Below are 22487 nucleotides of genomic sequence, written 5' to 3' on the forward strand. Positions count from 1 at the left end.
GATGGGTACAATGGAAATTGGACGGTAATAGGTACGAATAGTCGATTCCAAAAAAGTTTGATATTCGTGATCTATACAAAAATGAAAATGAGACACCTATATTTGGGCATGATCAACATTTTCACATGCAAGGAAGGTAGGTATCCACATAGAAGCTAAACTTTATAACAAACTTTTCAAAAACATAAAAGCAGATACTGAGGTTATAAACTTTGGAAATTTTTTTAAGTCACATTTACATCATCACTGATTTTACTCCATTTAAGATTATTTAAATGTGTAAAGTGGCATCATAAATGTGAGAACCATTTGTAATTTAAATATATATGTACAGAAATACAAGTTCTATAATATATTATCCCCCCCATGAACCTTGGACCTCACCATTGGTGGGGAGGCTTGCACGCTTCAGTGATACAGGTAGCTGTACTGTAGGTGCAACCACAACAGAAGGTTATCTGTTAAGATTTAACACAAACATGTGGTTCGTGAAGAGGGGCAGCAGCATTTTCAGTAGTTGCAGGGGCAACAGTCTGGATGATTCACTGATCTGGCTGTGTAACATCAACCAAGATGGGATTGCTGTGCTATTACTGCGAATGGCAGAAAGCAAGGAGAAACTACAGCCATAATTTTTCCCAAGGGCATACAGCTTTACTGTATAGTTAAATGATTATGGCATCCTCTTGGGTAAAATCCCCATTCGTATCTTTGGGAAGGGATTACTCAGGAGGATATAGTTATCAGGAAAAACAAAACTGGCATTCTATGGATCGGAGCGTGGAATGTCAGATCCCTTAATTGGGTAGGTAGGTTACAAAATTTAAAAGTTAGATATGGTGGGAATTAGTGAAGTTTGGTGGCAGGAGGAACAGGACTTCTGGTCAGGTGAATACAGAGTTATAAATACAAAATCAAATAACAGTAATGCAGGAGTAGGCTTAATAATGAATCAAAAAATAGGAACGTGGATAAGTTACTATGAACAACATAGTGATCACATTTTCTAGCCAAGACGGCCACGAAGCCCATTCCTACCACAGTAATACAAGTTCATATGCCAACTGCCTCTGCAGATGATGAAGAGATTGAAGAAATGTATGATGCAATAAAAGAAATTATTAAAATAGCTAAGGGAAATAAAAAATTTATAGTCGTGGGTGACTGGAATTCGACTGTAGGAAAAGGCAGAGAAGGAAAAGTAGTAGGTGAATATGAACTGGGGGTAAGGAATGAAAGAAGAAGCTGCCTGGTAGAATTTTGCACACAGCATAACTTAATCATAGCTAACACTTGGTTTAAGAATCATGAAAGAAGGTTGTATATGTGGAAGAGGCCTGGAGACACTGGAAGGTTTCACATAGATTATATAATGGTAAGACAGAGATTTAGGCACCAGGTTTTAAATTGTAAGATATTATCAGGGGTAAATGTGGACTCTGACCACAATCTATTGGTTATGAACTGTAGATTAAAACTGAAGAAACTGCAAAAAGGTAGGAATTCAAGGAGATGGGACCTGGACATACTCAAAGAACCATAGGTTGTAGAGAGTTTCAGAGAGAGCATTAGGGAATGGTTGACAAGAACAGGGGGAAGAAATACAATAGAAGAACAATGGGTAGCTTTGAGAGGACATAGATGAAGACGAAATGGGAGATATGATACTGCGCTAAGAATTTGACAGAGCATTGAAAGCCTTAAGTCGAAACAAGGCCCTGGGAGTAGGCAACATTCCATTAGAACTACTGATAGCCTTGGGAAAGCCAGCCATGGCAAAACATTCCATCTGGAGAGCAAGATAAGTAGACAGGCAAAATACCTTCAGACTTCAAGAAGAATATAATAATTCCAGTCCCAAAGAAAGCAGGTGTTGACAGGTGTGAAAATTACCAGACTATCTGTTTAATAAGTCATGGTTGCAAAACACTAGCACAAATTCTTTACAAACGAATGGAAAAATTGGCAGAAGTCAACCTTGGGGAAGATCAGTTTGGATTCTGTAGAAATGTTGGAACGTGTGAGGCAATACTGACCCTACGACTTATCTTAGAAGATAGGTTAAGGAAAGAAAAACCTAGTTTTCTAGCATTTGTAGACTTGGAGAAAGCTTTTGACAATGTTGACTGGAATACTCTCTTTCAAATTCTGATGGTGGCAGGGGTCAAATACAGGAAGCAAAAGGCTATTTACAACTTGTACAGAAACCAGATTACAGTTACAAGAGTTAAGGGGCATGAAAGGGAAGTAGTGGTTGGGAAGGGAGTGAGACAGGGTTGTAGCCTATCCCCAATATTATTCAATCTGTACATTGAGCAAGCAGTGAAGAAAACAAAAGAAAAATTTGGAGAAGGAATTAAAATCCACAGAGAAAAAATAAAAACTTTGAGGTTTGCCGATGACATTGTAATTCTGTCAGAGACAGCAAAGGACCTGGAAGAGTAGCTGAACAGAATGGACAGTGTCTTCAAAGGAGGATATAAGATGAACATCAAAAAAAGCAAAACAAGAATAATGCAATTTAGTAGAATTAAATCAGGTGATGCTGAGAGAATTAGGTTAGGAAATGAGACACTTAAAGTAGGAAATGAGTTTTGCTATTTGGGGAGCAAAATAAATGATGATGGTCAAAGTAGATATGATATAAAATGTAGACTGGCTATGGCAAGGAAAGCATTTCTGAAAAAGAGAAATTTGTTAACATCCAGTATAGATGCCAGGAAGCCTTTTCTGAAAATATTTATATGGAGTGTAGCAACGTATGGAAGTGAAACAAGGATGATACACAGTGTAGACAAGAAGAGAATAGAAGCTATTGAAATGTGGTGCTACAGAAGAAAGCTGAAGCTTAGGTCACATAACTAATGAGGAGGTACTGAATAGAACTGGGGAGAAGAGAAATTTGTGGTACAACTTGACTAGAAGAAGGGATCAGTTGGTAGGACACATTCTGAGGCATCAAGGGATCATCAATCTAGTATTGGAGGGAAGTGTCAAGGGTAAAGAACATAGAGGGAGACCAAGAGATGAATACACTATGTAGATTCAGAACAATGTAGGTTGCAGTAGTTATTCAGAGATGAAGAGGCTTGCATAGGATAGAGTAGCATGGAGAGCTGCATCAAACCAGTCTCTGAACTGAAGATGACAACAACAACAACAATATATTATCATATCTGTATATAACTTGACTTGTCCACTGTTGTATACAGATGCTGCTTTTGTAGCTGCATGGCAAAATAAAAGTATAGTTAAAACAATAATTGAATTAGGCATTTAACATTCTTTTAGAACATTCCTTACTTAGTGATCAATACAATCATCTGTTAAACATTTAATTATCACCAAAAAAAGTTAGTGCAAGAAATAAAAAACTGAAAATGTGCTCAGTAACTATAAGGACCCTAATTCTGAATGTGCAAAGTGTATGATGATTAAACATAATATTTAAAAGATGTGTGTAGTAACTTCAGTAAATAAAAAACATTAATAATGTTGTGGTGTACCTTGAGGATGAGAGACCATGATGCCTGTGGTTGTGCCACAAGCACAATAAGCTCCAATGCAATAGATGCAGCATCCAATGGGAGACATTGCTTGCCTTTATTGACAGTAAACAAATGAGGGACTGCAAATATAAACCATGTAGCTGGAGACTGAGCATCTTTGATCTGAAAAATCTGAACACCAGACAACCCTTTCCGAAAAACCTGCAAACGAAAGACCAGATAATTCTCTGAACACCAGTCAACAAATATGGGAAACAAAAAAAGATCTGAGGCAAAAATTTACATGTAATGAAATCGGAGAAAAATTTGGTTCACTACATTTTCATTAAGCACCCAGGCACATGGTCCTCACTGGTTATTTGAGCACTAGAATATTAGATAGAAGATATAAAGATTCCAGTTTTCAAACAACCCTTACTCAAAAACAGTGACACATTCTGAGGAAGATTTACCTCTGCAGCTCTAACCATTTTCACAAAATGTTTATATCTTTTTCTTTACAATTATGTGTGTAGCTATTGACCAGTTTAAAAACTTAAAATACTGTCATATTCATGCAAATTTAACTTGAAATCTCACAAAGGTATGCAACCATTATTATTAACCCAATAAACATTTAAAATGCTGATTGGTTGCTAATAACAGATCTCAGGTGTTTAATAGAAGTGTTGTACTGAATACAACCTCTTTATTATGCACTTTGGCCATGATCCATCACAGACAGTCAGTTAAGAAATATATACATCATGAGTACAGAAAGACTTCATGCCTGTAAGGCAAAATAAGTGATAGACAGACTTACGGAATACATACCAGTATACACAATAAGGAAGAAATGTGTGAAGAAACTAGAACGCTTCAACCAACAGAAGCTAAGATATATCATGAACCTGAAATGGAATGACTTCATATCCAACACGGCTGTTCTAGAGAAAGCAAAAATGCATAGCATGGAAGCTCTTATCATTGGGCATCAACTCAGATGGGTTGGACATGTCCAGCGGATGAAAAATGACAGACTTCCACGCCAAATACTGTACAGCGAAGTGAGCACAGGTAAAAGGCCACGAGGGGCCCCTCTCAAACGTTATAAGGATCAGTACAAGAAAAATCTGAAAAACTTGAACATCGATCCGAGTAACTGGTCCACAATAGCAGAAGACCGAAGTCGCTGGCGCTCGGTTACCTCAAATGCTCTTCAAAACTTTGAGCTGGAACGTCGAAGAATGGAGAATGACAAACGCCAGAGACGTAAACTCCTCCAGGCTCAGCCACGTCCTCCACCTTCCATCAGCTGTAATGTCTGTGGCCGCCTGTTCCACGCTAGGATTGGATTGCTAAGCCATCAACGACACTTCCACGCCTGAACCGTGACAAAGGAAATCTCAGGAGAGAAATGAAAACTCGGATACGATTATCAGCCGCCGCCGCCGCCGCCGCCGCCGCCGCCGACGACGATACAATAAGGAAAGCTGTGTAAGCACAGGCATGTAGTGCACAGGTTTCATAGGGAAAACAGTCAAGTGCAATTGTTGAACATGAATACTAAAGTGAACAAATAATGCTAACCAGAGCAAAGTAAACTAAAAGCTGGCCACATTGTGCCCCAAAAGTAGCACTACAAATCATTTAAAATACCAGAAAAATTACATAAACTAATAAAAAGGCTACAGATACCTGAGTGTGACAATGAATGTCATCAAAATTCACAGCATTAATGGGAACAACCATACAGCACAGTAAAACATATTAAAATAAAAATGTATTAAAAAGCAATAACAAAACATAAAAGTAGCTTATACAGACTAAGTGATTTGAAATAGAGTCGGGGATGCCAGGTATGAATGGAAGAGAATATTTTACAATTTTTTTCTTTTCTTTTTTACACAAGTATGGGAATTCAAACTTGAATTCATATAATAGTATCATAGGAATAAATTATAAAACCATTAGTAAAAAAGCTGCTAAAAGCTGACACACAACAACATGCTGCAACCAGGACAGCACAAACACAACCCTCATACACCTTTTTAAGAATGAAAAGCAAAATAAATTTTACACAGTAATCAAAACTTATGAAAGTACACAGGCTAATACTAATCTCAGTGGGACAACAATGCGTATAAAATCAGTGGGCACAAAAATTTGAAGGGCAGCAATTGAAAATCATCAGGAAACCCCCAAATCTTTAATAAAAAACACCAAAAACAATCACAGGAGGAGCATGCTGCACTCAGGGTGGTGGTACTCAGTCATCAGTTATATTTGTGTATAGAAACATGAAACAAAGTACAGAAAAAAAAATTTCAGGTCTTAGGCAAACTAGGAAAGACAGACACACATTTTTCCATGAAGGGCCACAAGGGCAACCCAAAAACCAGAATCCATTCATATAGAAATATATCAAAGAAACAAATAGAAGTTTGATAAATGAGAGTTTTGAAGGTTGTGGTCCTAAATGAGATCATTAAAGTATATGAAGAATACTGGTTTTGGTAGCTTAGTTTATTTGGGGCACCGGACCAAACAGTAAGGTCATTGGTCCCATCGGATGAGGGACGGATGTAGAAGGAAACTGGCCATGCTGTTTCAAAGGAACACACCTGGAATTTAGAATGAGATTTTCACTCTGCAGCGGAGTGTGCGCTGATATGAAACTTCCTGGCAGATTAATCTGCCAGGAAGTTTCACACCTGGAATTTGCTGGAAGCAAGTTAGGGAAACCAGGGAAAACCTACATCAGGATGGCCAGATGCAGGTTTGAACCATTGTCCTCCCAAATGTGAGTCGATTGTGCTAACCACTGTGCCACCTCACTTGGTATATTGGTTTTTCCGGTGTCCATGTCACCTTTTGTGAAAAATGAGTGTCTGGTTTTCTAGTTTGCCTAACACATGGAACTTCATTGGTTGATTGGATTGATTTGGGGGTAAGAGACCAAACAGCGAGGTCATCGGTCTCATTGGATTAGGGAAGGATGGGGAAGGAAGTCGGCTGTACCCTGTCAAAGGTACCATCCTGGCATTTGCATGAAACGATTTGGGGAAATCTTGAAAAACCTAAATCAGGATAGTTGGATGTGGGATTAAACCATCATCCTCCTGAATGTGAGTCCAGTGTGCTAACTACTGCTCCACCTTGCTCGGTCATTGGCTGAAGTTTATTTCATATTATTATGTAAAAATTTCGTGATGAGTATTGCCACCTGAGTACAGCATGCTCCTTCTGTGACAGTCTTTCGGTGTTTTTTAATAAAAATTTGGTGGTTTGCTCATGATTTTCAATTGCTGTCATGTAATTTTTGTTCATACTGATTTTATATGCAAGGTTGTCCCACTGAGATTACTGTTTGACTATGTACTTTCATCAGTTTTGATTAGTGTGTTAAATATATGTTGGTTTCCATTCTTCAAAATGAGTGCAAGAATTGTGTCTATGCTGTCCTGGTTGCAGCATGCTGCTGTGTAGCATTCGGCAGTTTTTTTAGCAGTGGTTTTAGGATTTATTGTAATGGCTTGATTATACAACTTCAAATTTTAAATCCTGTACTTGTGTAAAAATTAAGAAAACTTGTGAAATATCCTCTTCCCTCCATACCTTGTATTCCTGACTAGTTTGAATCACATAGTCTGTATAAGCTATGTTATGATTTATTACTGCTATTTAATACATATGCATATTAATGTGTTTCAGTGTACTATATAGGCTGTACACATTAATGATTCATTGTCACACATTTCTAACTGTAGCTTTTTTGTTACTTTCTGTAATTTTTCTTGTATCTGACATTCTTTGGAGCACTAAGTTTGGCACACCATCTGGCAGGCTTTTAGTTTACTTCACTCTTGTTAGCAAGATTTGTTCACTATAGTTTTCTTGTTCAACAATTGCATGTGACTGTTTTCTCTGTAAAATTTCATGTACTATATGTCAGTGCTTTTGAAACTTACTTTATTATGTACACTGGTATGTATTCTGTAAATTTGTCTGTCACTTATTTTGCCATACTGTAAAGGTCATGAATTGTTTCTGTGCTCTTGATGTAAATATTTGTTAACAGATTGTCTGAAGATGGGTCATGCCCACAATGCATAATAAAGGGTTTGTATTCAGTACAATATTTCTACGGAACATCCAAGATCTGTTATAAGCAACCAGTCAGCAGTGTATACGTTTACTGGTTTAATCATAACAGCTGCATACCTAAGGCACAACTTGAACTTTCACCTGCAATACACTGTGCCATCCTGGGCTTTTCCATGATGTCATGAAATATTACATCGCAAGTAGGACTTTTATGAGAAATAAAATGAAGACCATGCTCAACAGGTCCTATTTGCATCATGGCATTACACCTAATTATGCTCAGTTAAAACTGGTAAAAAAAATCATGTAATGTACAGAAAATTAAGATCAGATTTGAGCATGAGTAGGTGGAAAGTGAAATTAGAACTGCACAGAGGGATCAAGACTTTACTGCCTGTGAAGCTAAGTTTCTGGAGTTTCATATAAACTCCCTTCTCTTTCCATGGCAGTTTGCTAAATCTTGTGTGCTAGTAAGTGATTTTGTGCGGAGAGGAAATAATGTAATTTGTTGAGGGCATACATGGAAGTTGAATTGTCTCATCACACAAGGTGCCAAGTTGGCTGCAGAAAGTGTCCAGCAAGTAAGTGAGCACAAGTTTGATAAAGAGGACCACTGCGGAAGTGAACAGTGGCTGTGAGCAGACAAAAATTTCTATGTTCTCAGAAGCTGAAAATGCAACAAAGACTTGGAGTATCTTACAACATGTCAAGTAAAATGTTCCTTAAATAAGTCCTTTTCAAATTGTTTCAATAGTCTGAATGCCTAGTAGTGTGAAAATAATGCTTTAGTCAAAAAGGCTGACAAGGGGAACTCCATAGTTTTAATTACTGATGAGGATTACGTTTCTAAGACTTTAAAATTTTTTGATGAACATGAAATAGCAGAATTCAAGAAGCAGCTTCCCTACCCTTTTGTCAAGATTCTAAAAAATGAACCAATGATTCAAATTCTTTGTTTAAGTCAGATTTTTCTAAAAAACATCTTAATGTTATGAATCCCATAGTGCCTAAATTTTGGTCTCAGGTTAAGTTTCATAAAGCAGATTTTCTGATCAGGCCCACTGTTTCTCTATTCTGGGGTTGAAGGGACCAGACTACAAAGGCCATCAGTCGTTTCTCTATTCAGAGCCCTAATCGCTACATTAATAATTTTTGTAATGCAAAACTTAAAGAAATTTATACATTCCCTTAGTCCTACAGTGTAAAAAATAGCGTTGAATTAGTCAGGTTGCTAAAGGACATTGAGGTCCCAGATGGGGTGGTACTTGCTTCCCTACATATTAAGAATCTTTGTACTAATATTCCCATCAAAGAAACCCTGGAAATCATAATGAAATAGTTTTGAAAGTATGGCATAATAAGTCTAGGTGAGACCAGTGAGTTTGTTGCTTTCATGTTGTGGTGTCACCGCTAGACACCACACTTGCTAGGTGGTAGCTTTAAATCGGCCACGGTCCATTAGTACATGTCGGACCCGCGTGTCGCCACTGTGTGATCGTAGACCGAGCGCCACCACACGGCAGGTTTCGAGAGACGTACTAGCACTCGCCCCAGTTGTACGACGACGTTGCTAGCGACTACACTGACGAAGCCTTTCTCTCATTTGCCGAGAGACAGTTAGAATAGCCTTCAGCTAAGTTAATGGCTACGACCTAGCAAGGCGCCATTAACCATTTGTAACGTTGCATGTACCTCAAGATAGAGTCTCACTTGTATCATCCAGAATGCTGTATACCAAAGGACAATATAAAAGTTAAGTGTTCTAGTAGCTACGTTCTTTTCTTTATCACATTCATTACGAATCCTGTTCCAGACTTCGCGCCAGTTGGCGTGTGTGTACGTGTGCCCTTTCGGCTACTTCACTGTGGACTGGCTGCCTTGTCAGTCCACTACACATGTGCTTATCCTTGTCTTTTAATTACTTTACATTTAACAGTCACATTCATCATCAAAGTGATACTCTCTCCATATGATGTTGCCTTTCTGGGTCCTTTCCAATATTTTTGTGTATTCTCTTGAAAATGGCTTCTTTAACTCTTATCCTGATCTAAAAAAGAAAATTATTGAGTACCACAGATTTATGGATGATACATTTGTCCTTTTCCAGAGCAGTAGAGCTGATGTAGGTTCATTTGCAAAAGTTTGTAACACTATGTATGGGAACATACAGTTCAACACAAAATTGATCATACTTTGAATTTTCTTGATCTTCAGATTTCCAGGACAGGCTGTAAGTTGGTTACAGACAGCTCTTGGAAACCGACTGCATCTGATGTCATTATTGCTTCAGACTCCAGTCATACAGCAGCACATAAGCGTACATTGTTTTCATCTATTTTCCACTGTCTCAATAGATTAGGTTTAGATGACAATACAATACAGTTAATAGAGAGATTAGTATTGTAATGCCCCCCCCCACCCCCCCGCCTCCCCCGTCCCCCCATGAACCATGGACCGTGCTGTTGGTGGGGAGGCTTGCGTGCCTCAGCGATACAGATGGTCGTACTGTAGGTGCATCTGTTAAGAGGCCAGACAAATGTGTGGTTCCTGAAGAGGGGCATCAGCCTTTTCAGTAGTTGCAGGGGCAACAGTCTGGATGATTGACTGATCTGGCCTTGTAACACTAACCAAAATGGCCTTGCTGTGCTCGTACTGTGAACGGCTGAAAGCAAGGGGAAACGACAGCCGTAATTTTTCCCAAGGCCATGCAGCTCTACTGTATGGTTAAATGATGATGGCGTCCTCTTGGGTAAAATATTCCGGAGGTAAAATAGTCCCCCATTTGGATCTCCGGGCGGGGACTACTCAAGAGGACATCGTGATCAGGAGAAAGAAAACTGGCATTCTAAGGATCGGAGCGTGGAATGTCAGATCCATTAATAGGGCAGGTACGTTAGAAAATTTAAAAAGTGAAACGGATAGGTTACAGGTATATATAGTGGGAATTAGTGAAGTTCAGTGGCAGGAGGAACAAGACTTTTGGTCAGGTGAATACAGGGTTATAAATACAAAATCAATTAGGGGTAATGCAGGAGTAGGTTTAATAATGAAGGACAAAATATGAGTGCAGGTAAGCTACTACAAACAGCATAGTGAACATATTATTGTGGCCAAGATAGACATGAAGCCCATGCCTACTACAGTAGTACAAGTTTATATGCCAACTAGCTCTGCAGATGATGAAGACATTGATGAAATGTATGATGAGATAAAAGAAATTATTCAGGTAGTGAAGGGAGACGAAAATTTAATAGTCATGGGTGACTGGTATTCGAGAGTAGGAAAAGAGAGTGAAGGAAACATAGTAGATGAATATGGATTGGGGCTAAGAAATGAAAGAGGAAGCTGTCTGGTAGAATTTTGCACAGAGCATAACTTAACTATAGCTAACACTTGGTTCAAGAATCATAAAAGAAGGTTGTATACATAGAAGAATTACGGAGATACTAAAAGGTATCAGATAGATTATATAATGATAAGACAGAGATTTAGGAACCAGGTTTTAAATTGTAAGACATTTCCACGAGCATAGGTGGACTCTGACCACAATCTATTGGTTATGATCTGTAGATTAAAACTGAAGAAACTGCAAAAAGGTGGGAATTTAAGGAGATGGGACCTGGATAAACTGACTAAACCAGAGGTTGTACAGAGTTTCAGGAAGAGCATAACAGAACAATTGACAGGAATGGGGGAAAGAAATACAGTAGAAGAAGAATGGGTAGCTCCGGGGGATAAAGTAATGAAGGCAGCAGAGGATGAAGTAGACAAAAAGACGAGGGCTAGTATAAATCCTTGGGTAACAGGAGAAATATTGAATTTAATTGATGAAAGGAGAAAATATAAAAAAAATGCAGTAAATGAAGCAGGCAAAAAGGAATACAAACGTCTCAAAAATGAGATCAACAGAAAGTGCAAAATGGCTAAGCAGGGATGGCTCGAGGACAACTGTAAGGTTGTAGAGGCTTATCTCACTAGGGGTAAGATAGATACTGCCCACAGGAAAATTAAAGAGACCTTTGGAGAAAAGAGAACCACTTGTATGAATATCAAGAGCTCAGATGGACCCCCCAGTTCTAAGCAAAGAAGGGAAAGCAGAAAGGTGGAAGGAGTACATAGAGGGTCTATACAAGGGCAATGTACTTGAGGACAATATTTTGAAAATGGAAGAGTATGTAGATGAAGATGAAATGGAAGATACGATACTGCGTGAAGAGTTTGACAGAGCACTGAAAGACCTGAGTCAAAACAAGGCCCCAGGAGTAGACAACATTCCATTAGAACTACTGACAGCCTTGGGAGAGCCAGTCATGACAAAACTCTACCATCTGGTGAGCAAGATGTATGAGACATGCGAAATTCCCTCAGACTTCAAGAAGAATATAATAATTCCAATCCCAAAGAAAGCAGGTGTTGACAGATGTGCAAATTGCCAAACTATCAGTTTAATAAGTCACAGTTGCAAAATACTAACATGAATTCTTTACAAACGAATGGAAAAACTGGTAGAAGCTGACCTCAAGGAAGATCAGTTTGGATTCCGCAGAAATGTTGGAACACGTGAGGCAATACTGATCCTACAACTTGTCTTAGAAGAAAGATTAAGCAAAGGCAAAGCTACATTTCTAGCATTTGTTGACTCAGAGAAAGCTTTTGACAATGTTGACTGGAATACTCTCTTTCAAATTCTGAAGGTGTCAGGGGTAAAATACAGGGAGCGAAAGGCTATTTACAATTTGTACAGAAATCAGATGGCAGTTATAAGAGTCAAGGGACATGAAAGGTAAGCAGTGGTTGGGAAGGGAGTGAGACAGGGTTGTAGCCTCTCCCTGATGCTATTCAATATGTATATTGAGCAAGCAGTAAAGGAAACAAAAGAAAAGTTCGGAGTAGGTATTAAAATCCATGGATAAGAAATAAAAACTTTGAGGGTCGCCGATGACATTGTAATTCTGTCAGAGACAGCAAAGGACCTGGAAGAGCAGTTGAACAGAATGGACAGTGTCTTGAAAGGAGGATATAAGATGAACATCAACAAAAGCAAAACGAGGTTAATGGAATGTAGTCGAATTAAGTCGGGTGATGCTGAGGGAATTAGATTAGGAAATGAGACACTTAAAGTAGTAAAGAAGTTTTGCTATTTAGGGAGCAAAATAACTGATGATGGTTAAAGTAGGGAGGATATAAAATGTAGACTGGCAATGGCAAGGAAAGTGTTTATGAAGAAGAGAAATTTGTTAACATCGAGTATAGATTTAAGTGTCAGGAAGTCGTTTCTGAAAGTATTTGTATGGAGTGTAGCCATGTATGGAAGTGAAACATGGACAATAAATAGTTTGGACAAGAAGAGAATAGAAGCTTTCAAAATGTGGCGCTACAGAAGAATGCTGAAGATTAGATGGGTAGATCACATAACTAATGAAGAGGTATTCAATAGAATTGGGGAGTAGAGGAGCTTGTGGCACAACTTCACAAGAAGGTATCAGTTGGTAGGACATTTTCTGAGGCATCAAGGGATCAAAAATTTAGCATTGGAGGGCAGCGTGGAAGGTAAAAGTCATAGAGGGAGACCAAGAGATGAATAAACTAAGCAGATTCAGAAGGATGTAGGTTGCAGTAAGTACTGGGAGATGAAGAAGCTTGCACAGGATAGAGTAGCATGAAGAGCTGCATCAAACCAGTCTCAGGACTGAAGACCACATCAATCAATCATTGTAATGCAGTTGGGGCCGGTCAATGTATTTTCTGAAAAGAGTGTAGGGAATATGGGCAACAGAATCCTTACAGGAGTGCAGCCAAACATACCTCTGTTCAAAGATAGGTTGCAGCATGTACTATTATCCTATTATTATTAGCACAAGGCTTGATCTATATAGGTCAGAGTGGGAGGTACTTCATAACAAGGTTTGGAGAACACATATGTAGAAGTAATTATAGTGCACTAGGCTGGCATTTAATGTGAAGGGCCATGTTTTATCCTTGAAGAATGAAGGTTTAAAAACCCTTCACACTGAGCCTAAGGGTGGGGATCTTGATATCGTGGAAAAACTTGAAGTGTATGTGCAAGACAAATTAGATCCTAGCACTGTAAGTAATGAGCAGATTGCAAGCAACAGGAACAGATTTTTTAATATCTTTGATGATGTATTACTTCAATGACCTCATTTAGGACCACAACCTTCATGAGTCTCATTTATACTGCTTCTTTTTGTTTCATTGATTTATTTCTGTGTGAATGGCTACTGGCTTTTGGGGTGCCCATTCAACCCTTTGTGAAAAATGAGATTTTGGCTTTCCTAGTTGCCCAACACTTGGAATTTCTTTTGCTGAATTTTTTTTCAAGTTATTATGTACAAAAATAGCCAACCTGAGCACAGCATGGACCTTCTGTGACAGTTTTTTGGAGTTTTTTTTAATAAAGATTTGGTGGTTTGCTAACAATTTTCAATTGCTGACCTGTAAATTTTGTTCACACTGACTTTATACGCAAGGATCCTATGTATTTTCATTGGTTTTGATTATTGTGTGAAATATATTTTACTTTTTCATTCTTAAAAATGAGTGCGAGGACTGCGTCTATGCTGTCCTGGTTGCAGCATGCCATTGTGTAGCAGCATTCAGAAGCTTTTTTACTGATGGTTTTATGATTTATTCCTATGGTTTGATTATACGACTTCAAATTTGAATTCATGTACTTGTGTCAAAACAAAAAATAAAAAATGTAAAATAGGCTCTTCCCTTCATACCTTACATCACTGATTAGTTTAAATCACATAGTATGTATAAGACATGCTATGATTTATTACTGCCTTTTAATACATATGTATTTTATTGTGTTTTTTTTTGTACTATATGGTTTGTACACATTGATGCTGTGAATTTTGATGCTATTCATTGTTGCACATGGCTAACTGTAATTTTTCTTGTATTTGACATCCTTTGGAGCACTAAGTTTGGCATAGCTCCTGGCAGGGTTTTAGTTTACTTCACTCTGGTTGGTTAGCATGATTTGTTCACTATAGTTTTCTTGTTCAACAATTGCACATGACTGTTTCTCTGTGAAGTCTTGTGCACTATATGCCATTGCTTATACAACCTTCTTTATTATGTACACAATTATGTATTCTGTAAATTTGGCTGCAGTTATTTGCCTTACTGTGTAGGTCATGAACTACTTCTGTGCTCATGATGCATATATTTGTTAACAGTTTGTCTGATTACGGGCCAACGCCTGAAACACGTAATAAAGAATTCAGATTCAATAGAACATTTCTATGGAACACACAAAACTTGTTATTAGCAACCAATCAATGTTGTATATTTTTATTGGACTGTCATATTCTACTCATTAAGAGGTATAATGTTATGTTAAAAGTTTAACATACTAAGACAAGCATTAAAGTTAGAAACTGTGTATTTGTCTTGAAGCAGTATAACTGATGACATGAAAATATCCAGACTTTATTCATCTAGTATTTGAGAATAAGAGAACTCAGCAAATTTCAACAAACCGTACACATAATTTCAAATCTTTACATAATTTTTTCTTGCTGACACTTTCCACAAAATGATGAAAGGAAAAAAGTTTATCATCTAGCATATTTCTGCTGTTTGTGCAGTAAAACAGCATCAGGTGTGACATTTTAATTTATAAGTTCTGTACTACCAATTCACAACACTGTTTGCAAACAGTATCCATATATATCAATGAGCACATCTGCATAATTATATCATTGTACAGCAGACAGTTCAGGAGATATGACATCATAAACATTGATATTCTCTACAAATATTAAGAACTATAGAAATTGGTTATACAGTGATCTTGCATATAACACTAGTGCACATGAGCTGTGTGAATAATCATTCAACAACTGAATGAGAAAGAAAGGCATCATGACAGTACAGTGTGTAACACAACATGAAACTTAGTTTCCTGACACAAAAATTGAATTAAACACCCTACTACTACTGTCCAATTTGTATTCTGACAGGGCTGTCCAATATGTAGTCTACAAACAGCTTACTGACTATTTAACTATGAATAACCTACTTGACAAATACCAGTCATACTTCCGGTAACATTATAACACCAAACCTGTTTTAATAAAAGTAATACCTTGAAGTTAGCCATGAATGGAAAAGAGGTGCCGATCGTGAGCATTTTAGGTTGTAGACAAATCCTTAATATCCATACATCTGTCTCCAGATAGATTATGGGATGCCAGCCATTACTATATCTTTATGGTGTAGCGATGATACCTTCAACTGTATTTATAGATCTTACTTTATTTGCAGTCAATTCTGGTGTTACTTTACTCTATACCAGGTGATCATTTGGACACCAGGTAATTATCATTTCACAACTGATGGAGGATACAAAAAATCAGTGTTCATTATGCTGAATCTTCTTTTCCTGTTTATGGCGTGAATGACAGCAGCATATCAACTAAATTGTTTCTAATAAAATCTATAAGTACCAACTACATAATGTTTTTAATACTGTTGATTCTGACATTTTACTTGGCAAATTGTGTAGCCTGAATTTTTCTCAAAGTTCAGTTCAGTGGTTTCACTCTTTGTGAGTTCTCACCAACAATGGGTCATTTCTGTAAGTACAAAAGACCCAGGAAAACAGATATTATTAAGTGCTCCTGAGGAGTTGGTATTATCTCTGACACTCTTCTCACTGCAAGTCATATTTCCCAAAGTAAATACCACATATGTTGTAGTGGTGGTGGTGGTGGTAGTAGTGGTAGTAGTACATGTGGATCTATTTTTACAAGAATACTGAACATATGCTGATGACCTCCAATTATATTAAGAGCAAACTCATTCTACTTGAAGACATCACCAAAAATGTCAATGCTGACCTGCATACATTATCAAAATGGGCACAGCATAAAGGGTTAAAGTTCAGTCTATTCAAAACCCACATTGCCCTTACCGGTTATTACACAAAAATTTCATGAATCCTTATCTCAATTCTAAATGGAAAATATGAAAATTTTTTCACTCCCAAAAAGTCTAGAAGGAATAATACAGAAAATAAACTTATCTAAACACTCAGATACAATTTTCAAGAATGCATCAACATTTCTATATACTTTACAAAACTATAAAATGTTCTTCCCTTTGGATCAGGAAAGGGAAAATTATATGAATATTGTACTTTTAATTGTTGATTATAGCCAAGTTATTGTGCAAGGTGCCTGTGAGGAAAGATCACCATATTTTGTACTGGTAATGGATGCCTCTGTATATCTGTGACAATACAAATTTTCACTATATTGTTCTGTGTTATGAACAGCTATCTTGGCTACATGAAAACAAGCACAAGATTTCCACACACTCTATCTTCTTTATTGTCTGATCAATGTACACTCCTGGAAATTGAAATAAGAACACCGTGAATTCATTGTCCCAGGAAGGGAAAACTTTATTGACACATTCCTGGGGTCAGATACATCACATGATCACACCGACAGAACCACAGACACATAGACACAGGAAACAGAGTATGCACAATGTCGGCACTAGTACAGTGTATATCCACCTTTCGCAGCAATGCAGGCTGCTATTCTCCCATGGAGACGATCGTAGAGATGCTGGATGTAGTCCTGTGGAACGGCTTGCCATGCCATTTCCACCTGGCGCCTCAGTTGGACCAGCGTTCGTGCTGGACGTGCAGACCACGTGAGACGACGCTTCATCCAGTCCCAAACATGCTCAATGGGGGACAGATCCGGAGATCTTGCTGGCCAGGGTAGTTGACTTACACCTTCTAGAGCACGTTGGGTGGCACGGGATACATGCGGACGTGCATTGTCCTGTTGGAACAGCAAGTTCCCTTGCCGGTCTAGGAATGGTAGAACGATGGGTTCGATGACGGTTTGGATGTACCGTGCACTATTCAGTGTCCCCTCGACAATCACCAGTGGTGTACGGCCAGTGTAGGAGATCGCTCCCCACACCATGATGCCGGGTGTTGGCCCTGTGTGCCTCGGTCGTATGCAGTCCTGATTGTGGCGCTCACCCGCACGGCGCCAAACACGCATACGACCATCATTGGCACCAAGGCAGAAGCGACTCTCATCGCTGAAGACGACACGTCTCCATTCGTCCCTCCGTTCACGCCTGTCGCGATACCACTGGAGGCGGGCTGCACGATGTTGGGGCGTGAGCGGAAGACGGCCTAACGGTGTGCGGGACCGTAGCCCAGCTTCATGGAGACGGTTGCGAATGGTCCTCGCCGATACCCCAGGAGCAACAGTGTCCCTAATTTGCTGGGAAGTGGCGGTGCGGTCCCCTACGGCACTGCGTAGGATCCTACGGTCTTGGCGTGCATCCGTGCGTCGCTGCGGTCCGGTCCCAGGTCAACGGGCACGTGCACCTTCCGCCGACCACTGGCGACAACATCGATGTACTGTGGAGACCTCACGCCCCACGTGTTGAGCAATTCGGCGGTACGTCCACCGGCCTCCCGCATGCCCACTATACACCCTCGCTCACAGTCCGTCAACTGCACATACGGTTCACGTCCACGCTGTCGCGGCATGCTACCAGTGTTAAAGACTGCGATGGAGCTCCGTATGCCACGGCAAACTGGCTGACACTGACGGCGGCGGTGCACAAATGCTGCGCAGCTAGCGCCATTCAACGGCCAACACCGCGGTTCCTGGTGTGTCCGCTGTGCCGTGCGTGTGATCATTGCTTGTACAGCCCTCTCGCAGTGTCTGGAGCAAGTATGGTGGGTCTGACACACCGGTGTCAATGTGTTCTTTTTTCCATTTCCAGGAGTGTATATAGTATCTGATATCTTTCCTTATCTTTAATATTCTTATTTGAGCAACAGAGAAGAAACTCTTAGCAGATTTCCTCTCTACTAAAGCAACAACAGTGTTTGCCTTTGCTTTTGTATGTACTCTTTATCTACATATAGCTAAGTATCTTCATTTTCTTTGCTATACCCTGATATCACAATTTTATACAGCTAAAAACATATTGGTATAACCTAATGTCAGCATTATTATTATTTCTTTCCCTTCTCAGACGTTATGTCTGGTTAAAAATGGAAAGTGACACGGACATTGATCAATCGTGACTTCCTTTTAACTGTACGGTATACCTTACATTGCATTTAGGAATTTTCGGGTAATTGAACATGTATCAATAATTACAGATTTCTGTAGCTGTATATATAAGTTTGGATGTAGCTGTATTGCGTTGATGTACTGGTGGATATTGTGTGGTATGACTCCTGTAGTTGATAGAATAATTGGTATAATGTCAACTTCATCCTGATGCCACATGTCCTTGAAATCCTCAGCCAGTTGGATGTATTTTTCAATTTTTTTCCTGTTTTCTTCTGTATATTTGTTGTATTGGGTATGGATATTTCAATTAGTTGTGTTAATTTCTTCTTTTTATTGGTGAGTATGATGTCACATTTGTTATGTGGTGCTGTTTTATCTGTTGTAATGGTTCTGTTCCAGTATAATTTGTATTCATCATCCTCCAGTACATTTTGGCGTACATACCTGTATGTGGGAACGTGTTGTTTTATTAGTTTATGTTGTATGGCAAGTTGTCAATGTATTATTTTTGCTACATTGTTATGTCTTCTGGTGTATTCTGTATTTGTTAGTGTTGTACATCCACTTGTGATGTGATCTACTGTTTCTATTTGTTGTCTGCAAAGTCAGCATTTATCTGTTGTGGTATTGGGATCTTTAATAATATGCTTGTTGTAATATCTGGTGTTTATTGTTTGATCCTGTATTGCAATCATGAATCCTTCCATCTCACTGTATATATTGCCTTTTCTTAGCCATGTGTTGGATGCGTCTTGATCAATGTGTGGCTGTGTTAGATGATATGGGTGCTTGCCATGTAGTGTTTTCTTTCTCCAATTTACTTTCTTCGTATCCGTTGATGTTATGTGATCTAAAGGGTTGTAGAAGTGGTTATGAAATTTCAGTGGTGTAGCCGATGTATTTATATGAGTGATTGCTTTGTGTATTTTGCTAGTTTCTGCTTGTTCTAGAAAGAATTTTCTTAAATTGTCTACCTGTCCATAATGTAGGTTTTTTATGTTGATAAATACCCTTCCTCCTTCCTTTCTGCTTAATGTGAATCTTTCTGTTGCTGAATGTATGTGATGTATTCTATATTTGTGGCATTGTGATCGTGTAAGTGTATTGAGCACATCTAGGTCTGTGTTACTCCATTTCATTACTCCAAATGAGTAGGTCAATATTGGTACAGCATAAGTATTTATAGCTTTTGTCTTGTTTCTTGCTGTCAATTCTGTTTTCAGTATTTTTGTTAGTCTTTGTCTATATTTTTCTTTTAGTTCTTCTTTAATATTTGTATTATCTATTCCTATTTTTTGTCTGTATCCTAGATATTTATAGGCATCTGTTTTTTCCATCGCTTCTATGCAGTCGCTGTGGTTATCCAATATGTAATCTTCTTGTTTAGTGTGTTTTCCCTTGACTATGCTATTTTTCTTACATTTGTCTGTTCCAAAAGCCATATTTATATCATTGCTGAATACTTCTGTTATCTTTAGTAATTGGTTGAGTTGTTGATTTGTTGCTGCCAGTAGTTTTAGATCATCCATATACATCAAATGTGTGATTTTGTGTTGGTATGTTCCAGTAATATTGTATCCATAATTTGTATTATTAGCATGTTGTACAGTGGGTTCAGAACAAGGCAGAACCAGAAAGGACTTAATGAGTCTCCTTGGTATATTCCACGCTTAATCTGTATTGGATGTGATGTGATATTATTTGAATTTGTTTGGATATTAAGCGTGGTTTTCCAATTTTTCATTACTATGTTTAGGAACTGTATCAATTTAGGATCTACTCTGTATATTTCCAATATTTGTAGTAACCATGAGTGGGGTACACTATCAAAAGCTTTTTGGTAATCAATGTATGCGTAGTGTAGCGACCTTTGTTTAGTTTTAGCTTGATGTGTCACCTCTGCATCTATTATCAGTTGCTCTTTACATCCTCATGCTCCTTTGCAACAGCTGCTTTGTTCTTCATTTATAATTTTGTTCTGTGTTGTATGTGTCATTAATTTCTGTGTAATGACTGAAGTTAATATTTTGCATATTGTTGGTAGGCATGTTACGGGGCGATATTTAGCTGCTTGATCTTTAGGTTTCAGATAAGTAATTCCATGTGTAAATGTATCAGGGAATGTGTATAGGTCTGCACTGTAACTGTTAAATAATTTAGTTAGATGTGAATGTGTTGAGGTGAACTTCTTTAGCCAGAAATTTGCTATTTTATTTTTTCCAGGGGCTTTCCAATTGTGAGTAGAATTAATCGCTTGGGTGACTTCATGTTGCAAAATTATCACTTCAGGCATTTGTGGTATCATCTTGTATGTGTCTGTTTCTGCTTGTATCCACTGTGCATGCCTGTTATGCTGTACCAAGTTAGACCATATGTTGCTCCAGAAGTGTTCCATGTCTGTTATGTTTGGTGGATTGTCTATTTTAATGTGTGTGTTATCTATTGTCTGGTCAAATTTCTTTTGGTTTGTGTTGAATGTTTGGTTTTGTTTCCTCCTATTTTCACTTTTTTTGAATCTTCTAAGTCGTTTGGCCAATGCTTGTAATTTCTGCTTCTTTTCATCTAATTGCTCTATCGCTTCTTGTTGTGAGATTTTACCTAACCTTTTTCATTTTTTGTCTGACATTTCATTTCTTATAAATTGTGTTAGCTGTCCGATGTCTTTTCTCAATTTTTCTATTCTGATCTGTAGCCTGTGTTGCCATGCTGGTTTTGTGGGTTTCTTCTGTGTGTTGGTTGGTTCTGGTCTCTGCTTAGTGTGTATATTTAGTGTAGTGAGTGCTCCTATATAAACCAGTAGTTGTAACTCTTCCATAGTTGTATTTTCATTTATTTTGTTTTGTATGATTGTGTTGATAGTTGTTATTGTTGTTTCGACTTGTGGGTTATTTGGTGGTCTATGCAAGAATGGTCTAATGTCTGTATTTGTGTCTTTGTATTCCATATACGTCAGCTGAAATTTTTCTTCTATATCTAACATATTTGTCACTTCGTGTTCTATTTGTGCTTGTTCTGGTGGCTGTCTTAAGATTTCGTTTTCTCTGATTGTTTAATTGATGTGTGTGTTCTTTGTTTGTTTGCTCTGGGATGTTTGAGTCAATTACTGTATTTTCTTCTTCTTGTGATTGCACATTATTTTGTTCCAGTATTTTTTGTACTTGTTGTTTGATGTTTTCTAATTCTGACTGGGGTATCCTGTTATTTTTGATTATTACATGGACCTGATCAGCTAGTCATTGTTCTGTTAAAAATTTTAATTCTGGGTATCTAGTGATAAATGTTGTGTATACCTGTGATCTGTATCCAGTTGTGTTGGTTCCTAAGTTTTTTGCTTGGTAATAACAGGACATGAGGTGTCAGTTAACTTCACCTGACCATCTCATCCTCTGTGTTTGTTTTCCTTCTAGAGTGGTTGCAGGAAGCATATCCTGCAAAACACCTCTGTTTGGATTTAAATCATTTTCCGTGTGGCTAGCAGTGTCGTTACCATTGTGGACGGGCACAGGGTTCAAGCGTCATCCCCGACCATGACAGCGCTTGTCCGAGGCTTCATTAGTTCTGTCCTGAACCAACTAATCACACTAAAAGGGGGGTTAGCCCTATTAGTGGTTTGTTCTTTTCGTCGCCTTTTATGACTGGCAGAACATACCGGAGGCCTATTATTATTACTATTATTATTATTATTATTATTATTATTAGTAGTAGTAGTAGTAGTAGGTTAAATAAACAAATAAACTCTCTTAAAACACAAGTCAACAATGAGAAGTAATGTTGTTGGATGCCTCTTGCTTCCATT

At 38.3% G+C, this 22487-nt stretch overlaps 1 protein-coding gene across 1 annotated transcript in view; it reads right to left on the reverse strand.

Moving 5' to 3' along the window:
• Positions 1-22487, reverse strand: part of LOC126259826 (uncharacterized protein KIAA0825 homolog) — a 184387-nt gene that overhangs the window by 73901 nt on the left and 87999 nt on the right. Inside the window, exon 6 of the mRNA XM_049956872.1 lies at positions 3507-3710. Within this exon, the coding sequence (XP_049812829.1) occupies positions 3507-3710 (204 nt within the window). The remainder of the gene's footprint in view (positions 1-3506; positions 3711-22487) is intronic.

The sequence above is a fragment of the Schistocerca nitens genome, chromosome 1, assembly GCF_023898315.1.
Source record: "Schistocerca nitens isolate TAMUIC-IGC-003100 chromosome 1, iqSchNite1.1, whole genome shotgun sequence".
In the NCBI taxonomy this organism is placed as follows: domain Eukaryota; kingdom Metazoa; phylum Arthropoda; class Insecta; order Orthoptera; family Acrididae; genus Schistocerca; species Schistocerca nitens.